Here is a 9,532-nt window from a genome sequence, read left to right as displayed (position 1 = left end):
CCAACGAATGAAACATAATTATTTTGACATGAGGTACAGAGGCATAAGTACTATGTTTATATTCCATGGATAAATCTAATGACCTTGATAACTTTACACGAAGTTTTTCGCATAAACAACGCTCTTGGAATCTGAATCCAGTTGTAAATCCATGAAAATTTTCAGATATGCCTGATTAGGCTTTTTTCAACATTTTTCAAGTTGGATTCGGTCTCGGATTTCTGAAGATTTGAAATGATGCAACAACATTTACGGGATTATTGATTTACACCTTACAAATTCATGCTTTATTCATTTTTATTATGTTATTTTTTGCGATATATTTCTATCCCGCTATTTTCAGTATTCGGTTATAGTTTCGAGAAGGAAACCAGAAGAGTAGATCATAATTGGTGATCGACTGAAACCTCCTTTACGAGTCACGGAAAACATCAAGAAAGACTGAAGAAAAGATTCATAATGTGAAATGACCAGAATTTGAATTAATTGAATTATTGGAATTAAATTCTCTGCAATGAGCATCCTGTCCCTTAAAATGTTTGCATTTACTTACACATGTTCCACAAACTTTTCACGTGAATTCATAGCTCTTATATGATGAATACGAGGATTTTTGTTTTGTGCTTAAAATATATCTCATGAATCTTAAAATATAAGTATATATTATAAAATACGTAAATATCTTGTTTATTTGACGTCCATTCCCAAAAAATCGTCCCAGTGATTTTTTTATATTTCAAACAGTTCGGCGTTACCACTTCAGAATATCTCTCAATGTCCTCAAAAAATGAAATTCATCGATTTTGCTGGTTGCAGAATTTTTTTTTCGACATTTCTCAGAGAATATTTGAAACAGTCTTTTTTGATAATGTCTGGAATTTCTCACGCTCAACGCGTCGTTGCTTACAAAAGAAATAAACAAAACAATTATACTGTCAGCAAACTTTCCAGAATACCTGTTTCTAGTTCGTACATGACATGTATCTACCGTGCAGACAGAGTCCGTATTTACACAAAATATTGCTCGTTTATGGAAATGTTTGTAAAAAAAAACATGTTATTTATTTCCAATTCATTTTCATCCCTTTGTGAATCAAAAATATTGAAAGCAAAATTGGAACCTCTGCGGAGTTTTTAACTGCCTCAAACACAACAGTAATAACATTTGAAATGCAACAAATTTCCGTTAAAAGAAAACGAATCGAATTCATTGAAGGATTCTAGGGTTTCCTAAACTACAATTCCATCATTTTTCTTACTTTCGAAAAAAAAACTGGAACCGTTTCTCGTTGCGAGGTAGGACGCTAACAAAGAAGTATCCTTCATTTATAGGATTGTAGTCTCTAGCCAGAAAGAACCCTTTCTTAGTGTTGTAGTTCCGGAAAAGGATGGGGATCAGTTCTCGTACAGTAACATCGCATTGTGACAAGTCACATGAACAGATAAATGTTTCTGTTTGCCTTTTTTCAATATTTGGCACAACGTAGTTTTTAAAAACTATTTTTTTAATCAGGATCGCCTTTCAGATATTAGATAATGCACTTCTATTATGTCTAATCTTGAAAAAAACAAATTATACATTCGTTTCAGGGTATGCCCAAATGATTTAATTTACAAAAAAACATTTACTGAGTATACACACATAAGTACAATAATTGTCACAGAAAATAAACAGAATGACATGAGAATTCGACAAGTAAATTTGATGTTTGAACAAAATACCCGGGTTAAGCTGGAATTTCTCGCCCGATGAAGCAGCGGGAAATGGAAAAAATGCAATAATCGACGCAGAAGATGCATCGCTGATTTTCTGATCGTAAACGAAATCGTACTGTAAGCAAGAAGCAGGGTGAAAATAATTTTTCACACTATTACAAAATAATGTACTAAGGGGGGTAGGACTAATTAGAAGAGTAAATAAAAAAGGGTTAAAATATTCCCTTCTTATGTTGTGTATTAATGAAAACGAATTTTTTCCCCTGAGTTTTCGATAAATAAATGATAATTCTTATCTTAAAGTTTCTCCAGTGAAAAAAAAAACTCAGAAAATAAAATTCATAGTGTCTTTTTCTTATGTTCTATTAGTTCTCTGTTTCTTCGTTAAACGCTTAGCTTTACCTTTCCACTATCTAAAATTTTTTTTTGAAAGAAAAAAATTTATGTGCGTGATATTTGATTATCGTATTAACAGTTACAGCAACAATGCCTTTCTGTTCGTAAGAGGTGTCAACAAAATTTTGGGCTTTTCCATTTCTTACTGGTATGGAAAGTACTACGATTACAATTTTTTGCAAATTCTTGCTTTAGTATCACTAATCTTTGTTAAAACGGGATTTTGAATAATTTAGATTGACCATTAGGGCAATCTGACTATAGATTAACCTTGGGCATTTACGTTTAGATCAATAATTTTACCACCTAATCAAAAAGTTTTCAAGGAAATTTTAAAAAATTGACTAATACAAAAACTACTAACTACATGGAAAAGAGTACTTACATTCAAAAATATCCGATTTGTTCTTTTTTTTTCGTAGAATCACATAGTTAAAGTTATTTACGAACTGTGGTTTCTTAAAATAATTCTCACCAATTACGAGACTATTGTTATTTTGAACTACAAATATTGTTTTTTTCATCGTTATGGACTACGGTATATAGACTATGTTATGTAAGTAAGATTCGGATCTATTTTAGGCTGTCATTTTTTTTTTGAAATGAGAACCAAAAATTATTATTGCTTCTGAGAAAGCGACTGCGACCACATTGATGGAATTTTACCGTAATCAACATATCTTCTGCCTTAGGCAACGGTACTCCGCTATCCAGTTTTTTCATTAGGAGCTCATATTTGCTTGCTTCTTGCCTACGTGATTGAATTTTACTGTAGTAAAATTAAAATATTGATAAACGCTACTAAAATATACAAATATGAGTTCTTTGTTGACGATTGCGAATGGGCAGCAAATGTTAATCCATCCTCTTTGTATGCGGACAGTTGAGGTTGTGACACATTGCTGTAGATCCGTGGAGCCGCTGGATGACTTTGTGTCAAATTTCCCCGATGATGATGGTGATGATGATGTTTGTGTTTCTTCCTAAAAAAATTCACATTTTTTTTTTTTGGAAAATATGTATGCTGGATGCTAAGGTAATCTTGATTCTCCTTCGGTAGACATCCACCAGATAAAGGATTGGTTCAATTCCCCATGAGAGTTAGTTGTTTGTATCAAACTCAAAGTACCAGAAAATTCGTGAGTAAAAATGTTTTTGTTTACTTGGGATGATCGGGCGGGTTTCTTCAGAGTGGTATTTATTATCTTGATACTCGATAAAATGGAATTAAAGGCATCACTCCACGAATCTGAGGTGGTACGAGTTTTAGGTGGAGAAGATGAGGCGCCGCACAAGGCTGGCGCGCTCCAACTGAACTCGTAGAAAATAGGGCGCCGGATCGCTTGATGCCGTATCGTCCTAATCGTTTTTTTTACGGGAATTGGGAAAAAATGGACGGAATCACTCCTATCTCCATAATCTACGATCCCGTTTACGAATACTACACTTGAATGCCGTACCACCTCAGATTCGTGAGGTGATGCTTTTAAATGATCGTCAAAGTTTTGTGGAAGGATCTAAGATAATCCAGGATCACTATGCAATCTTAAAGTGTGACAGATTGTGGTAGCCTTAGTGTATCCAACTGAATCCCTCTTGAAAGAAAATCCAGAAAAAAATGATTATGCACAGAATGAAAATATTTGAGCATTAAAGGATAAAGGATAAAGTTTCTGGCGTTAATCAATCCGCTTGGGATGCGCCCCCACGTTCACTTCAATTCAGAATCGTTTGAGGTTTACGAACGTGTATCTGGCCTATACAATGACTTGCGGTGGCTGCCGATGTCAAGTCAGTGCTTTATCCTCCCAGACAAGTCGGTACCAATTTATCGACCCCGGAGGGAGAAAGACTAGGGCGGATTCGAACCTCCGATCGATTGTGCAGGAAGCGGAACCTCTAACCGCTACACCACACCCGCCCACATTTGAGCATTAAAAAACATTTTTATGCATTTTTAAACACTGGCTTCCGTTCACGTAAGAAAATCTAGAGAGTGGTAAAGCGTTTGAGAGGCGAGTTACAGTGAGGCAAAGGCAAAAAGATCAAGGTAGGAAATGATGAATAAAAAACGTTTTTTTTTAGTTGCAAAAAATAACACGTTTAAAAAACGTTTTATGCGAACTTTCGTGGATACAAGTAAAAGTGTGCATAAGACAGAAAAACTTTAGGAAAGAGTGAAGGTCCAAAGTCATGAATGTACATTTCTTTATGTATTTTATTTACATAAAGTAATTCAGTACTTCTTTTTCGTTGTTTTGTTTCTTTTGATCCGTTCCAGACATCGTCCATAGAGTGGGAGACGTTGTCCCACCGTGAATGAGGACCAAAAAAAAGTGTGATTTGAACACAGTAATCTCTCTTTTCAATCTTCTCTTTTTTATTTACAGAACGTCTTTTATTTTCCTTTTTCTTCTTAAGAAACGGTCTACGGTCATATTTGTTCACATAAAATAAAAGATCGAATGATTTGATCTCCAGTCACCGTCAAGGCTGATTATCCCCAACCGTTTCTTCCTTGAAATAAAAAAAGTGATATGATCGATACTGAGTAAGGATTTTTTCGACAAATATCCGTTACTACTACACTGTGCCTCGATAATATAACTAAATCCTCGTTGCTCGTCTTTTTCCTGAGGTCGATGTTTCCTAGAGAAAATGTATACCTTTGTTTTTTAAACAAAAAAACTTTAAGGGCAAGAGAAAAGCCGAAAAGCGAGATTGGATTACACGAACAAGCACAGAAGTTGCGTGTTTACAGTGTTTTTTCATTTTTTCTTTGTTTTCCGGCTACAAATTTTAGAATCATTTCTCTAGCTCAATTTCGGACGAAAAAAATAGGATAATGATAAAAAAAGGACAGAGGCTGTGAAGAAAAAAAAATCAAGTATGGAAATATTGCAGGAAAAATCCATACTACTCACATATGATTCGTAGTGTTTTCAACAGTAAATGCTGTTGTTGTCGTTTGACTCCTGCACACATCACATTCGCAAGGTTGAACATCCGAGAATTTGCACATACCACTTGCACCGATCTTAATAAAATAAAAATATTTAGCAGAAAGTAATACATTAAATGTAGAACGTTTAAAATTTGAACTTTATTAATTCTTGCAACTTCTAATTAGTACTGTACCTGTAATTTTGTATTTTTTTTTTTGGAATTTTAGCTATCTTTGTTGGGATGATGCACAGGATGAGTTGCACACTAGTCATAGACTACTCAAAACTATATACACATCCAGACGAAGATGGCAGAAACGGGATTTCTTCTGGAACGTTGTCAGAAGATGCTAGAGAGAAAGGGCTATTCCTACTCATTCCGGAGAAATTTGATGGAAGCTATACAAAGTGTTAACTTTTTCATTTTACCTCAGAACAATTCTTGTGAGGATTGATATTCTTATTTTATAATTTCTCTATTCTCTTATGCGAAATAACGATCCCTGGACAACCTTCTCAGGAGTTGGCTTATGTTTGTAGAAAGCAGTTAATTCCTTATTTTTTCTTATGTGGATGAATTGTACGTCAAATCCTAGTGGCTGTATTAAAATTTTGACGGAAAATTAACTCTAAGAGCATAAGTTTAATTCCTTCTTCTCAAGAATCCTAGCCACCTTCTTTATGGCGTCATCAGGAACGTAGAACTTCTCGTATGATAAACAACGTGCCGAGTAATGAACCATTGAGGCTCTGAAAAAATGATATTTATAGACCATCGAAAAAAAGTGCTCAAATTCTGAAGATTTGAGTAACGTTGATTTGAAAAACTTACGCCGCATGTTCATAAACATTTAGGCAAAAAATCAACGAGCTTGGATCTCTGTACGCGCATTCGATGACGTCATCGAAACAATCCGCGTATGTGGAACGAGCTTCTACACAGTATGAACATCTCTATAAGAATCACATTTAAATATGTTATTAATTTACAGTACACGTAGAAATAAAGATACAAAACAAATAAGTGTTAATAAAGTTAAAAATATTAAATATTAATACAGATTCCCAAGATTACAAATATGTTAAAGTGGAATATTTTTGAACAGGAGAGTGTAAGCCCAAATTTTTTAGTGGGATGCTATAAAAATGCAGAAAGACAGCTTCAGATTCCAAAAATCAAGGAAAAGGTAAATAGAAAGATTACTGTTTTCCTCAAAAAAAGGTTAGAATGGAAGGATTTTAAGTGTTCAATAGAACATACATACTTATTTGAGATCTCCAATCCATCAACAATTTCAAGGAATTAAGATCTTTTTTTGTTCAATAATAGGGTGATTGAGTGGAAAGAATAGAATTTTCCTCCATCGATCACAACAAGGACATTCTAAAGGAAACCGAAATGACTAGACTCAGTGATGATATTGGAAACACTGTACGTGTTCGGATAGGCTCCAAGAATCCAACCGACGACATGTCCTTGATAGAAACACATTAAAAATCACATTTTTGTCGCGACTGACGATTTTTTCGATTTGCGATTTTTTCAAACCATCATTTTCGTTGGAAAGATTCCAGAAAAAAAAACGGCGACGATTTAATGTCGACTGAGGGCCGTTCGTGTAAGAAATCGTATGAGTGTCGCCCCCGTTTTCGTCTCATTAGAACAACGAATCCGTTTTCTTGCGGTGAACGGGGCAGAAGGAATGAAAACGGGACCGACTTCTATGAACTTTGTGAAAATACATGCAACATGTCATTTTAGTTCATATTTGTTGATCCTTATTCCCTTTTTGGACTTTTTTTTTCTGCCAGATTACTGTAGTGTTGAAAGTCGTTATCCTGAAAACCAGGAGGACCTCGCTGTTGACATCGACACGAACTCGATAATGGATGACAACCTGACGTGGGGATGTCGAACATTCAGACATGTGTCGCTCTATTCTGGTACCGTTAATGGTTTTTTCAATCGTTTAATAGGAATCGTTCTGTTTTTAATGATATTTTGTTGATTTTTTTGACGATATGAAAATGTACTCGAACCTAGAATGTACCTGTGGACCTAAAATGTGCCAAATAAAATAAAACACATTTTGAAACCCATCAAGGAGCTTACAACTACAAGTTAAGCTACGAAATAGTTCGAAATAAATTACACCAAAAGAAGGTATTGCAAAAAACCTCTTGTTACCAGCCATTATTTATGTATTTATCTATTATTACTTTTCAAAAGCTCAACAATATGTAGCACATTGCTGCCTATGTACTAAAGCAGGAAAGGAAGGGAAAAGTGAAGAAAATTTTGCACTTTTTCACAGTAGTAAAGAAAATGCACTGAGAAGAACTTTCAGGTTCTATTCGTGGGTTCTACAGATTAAATTTAGAAATTAAAAAAAAACAGCATTGTGCTCCTCGAAGGTCTTAATGAATTTTTATCACGGAATTCTACAGATTTAATCTATCTCAATGAAGAACTGCAAGTGAAACGCCTTACTATACTCTAAAATCGGATTACTGTAAGAGAAAATTGAAAGAATTAAAGTTATTACAGTAACTGTTATGGCTGCTTATGACTAAACTGTAGAAGTTTCGAAGATAGATTCGTTCATAATAAATATCATGTTTTGTGGTATGACAGGAGAATACACTGTGATTTCAAAAAATTACTTTCTATATGCAATCAAAAATAATATAAAATAAATAAGATACAACTAAAATATGAAATATAATGTAATCAAATCGAAAGTCATTAGCATAAACCATTATAATTTTCAAATTAATTGATCCCTTCAGCCCCTTTAATCTTGTTCAAAAGAACACAGTACTTTACCACCTCACTGAAATTCCCTGGATTTGGATAGAATGAATTTATAATTCACATGACTTTCAAGTTTAAAGAACAAGAAACATTTCAGAATAGAATTTGTTTTCAAAACCTCTGTTCCCTTGTTATCTGGATGATTCGATAAATGATTTTCCTGTGACAGATCCACTACCGTTACGCAATGCGAGCAAAGAATTTCATCCAGAATATGTAGAATGGCCGTCATTAAAATACAGCCTCAATTTGTTAGAATTGACTCGTTTCTCTGGGGAGAATCGCTATGGTTGCACTAGGACTCGATAAACATACGCTGCCGTTGGAAAATATTATTGTCCAAATATTGATGTGGATACGTGGTTCTAAAATGGTATTGGTGTTTAGAAATTCTCTAGCAAAAATTCTCTTCAAAAACAAAATCTCTGGATTGTCGTTGAAGGTAAGATAAAGGCAAAATTCATGGATTTTATAGGTAGAGATTGGGTGGACAGAAAAGATTTTGCTACTATATATTTGTTGAAATTCAAAAAAGGAAAAAATGGTAAATTCCAAATCTATTTTCTGGAGGAAAAAATGTGGGTGTAATAGAAATAATTATCTCAAGCAATATAAATGTAAAAATTTCTTGTATTTAATTGAAACTTACATGTGTATCTGGTGAAGGTACAAAGCCGACAGTGGCAGCTAGCATACAAAGTGCTGCGCACTCCATAACCTCTCAGCAAGGTCTATTAACTCCAGAAGCCTTTCAGAATTTCGCCACACTAACAAAAACTGAAACATTCAAAAGAGAGACTTATTCTAAACATGACAAGTGCCACGAAATGGATAGAAAGAAACATTTGTTAGCGAGAAACGAGGAGAAAAATAACGCGAGATGAAGAGAAAAAAAAAGGATCCAGAATGAGGTATTCGCAACCTCACAAACAAAGGATTTACTTCATGTAATCGCCTTGTGAGATGCATGTATTAAGGGATAAGCGAAAGTGTATGTAGGAGGGGCGAAAATATAAGCTTTGTTTACAAACAACAAACAAGCTCGTTCCGCTGTAGTGACGGTCGAAATTGCCATAGTGGACTGAGGCTGAAGTGATTAGCATTGCTACTATGTACACCGACCTCCAGTCTTTTTACGTTCCCAGAGATGGCTCGAAACCTCCGTTCGGTATCCTGGGAAAGGTTGTGCTGTGTAAAATAATGCAATCTATACTAGGAATAAAATATTGAAGAAGTGAGAGAGACGCAAAAACTAGAGTAATGTTTAAATATTTGAAAAAAAAATCCAGTTAGAATATGATTTTATTTTTTGAGGTCAAAAAATTTTGGTCATAATAACAACTATTTTGAAATAAATCCAGTCTACTGCGCTTGGAGAAGAAATTACATGCATCATAAAACTGTGGATTACTTTCTCATATCCTCTATTCTGTTTTCCTTCTCAATTCCCTTTTGTTTTCTTTTTGTTTTGTTTTTTTTTTCGTTTTGTGGTTCCCAATTTCCTGTTGCGCAACATCTTTTATTTAAAAAATTATAAAAGTCTGTATTATTAATAACCAGTCGAAATTAGACATCTTTATGAAAAAGATAATAAAATTTCTAGAAGTGGAGCAGGTCTAGAAGATAATCCACTCCATCACTCGATTTTCACGGGGCTAGA

The 9,532-nt window shown here is 34.3% G+C and overlaps 1 protein-coding gene across 2 annotated transcripts; it reads right to left on the bottom strand.

The window, feature by feature from the left end:
- Positions 1-339: 339 nt before the first annotated feature.
- RB195_026079 (uncharacterized protein) lies at positions 340-8,587 on the bottom strand (the record flags this gene model as incomplete). Of its 2 annotated transcripts, none has more annotated exons than XM_064214483.1 (7): positions 340-441; positions 2,779-2,863; positions 2,925-3,095; positions 5,037-5,149; positions 5,732-5,807; positions 5,890-6,011; positions 8,522-8,587. In XM_064214483.1, 7 exons carry the CDS (start codon positions 8,585-8,587, stop codon positions 340-342), a joined length of 735 nt encoding a protein of 244 aa, XP_064070364.1. The 2 variants fall into 2 exon arrangements, with proteins under 2 accessions (XP_064070364.1, XP_064070365.1); XM_064214484.1 differs by having other exon boundaries at positions 2,779-2,881; positions 2,946-3,095.
- Between the last annotated feature and the right edge of the window lie 945 nt (positions 8,588-9,532).

Source organism: Necator americanus, chromosome X (genome assembly GCF_031761385.1).
Source record: "Necator americanus strain Aroian chromosome X, whole genome shotgun sequence".
In the NCBI taxonomy this organism is placed as follows: domain Eukaryota; kingdom Metazoa; phylum Nematoda; class Chromadorea; order Rhabditida; family Ancylostomatidae; genus Necator; species Necator americanus.
This window is presented reverse-complemented; position numbering and strand designations above follow the sequence as displayed.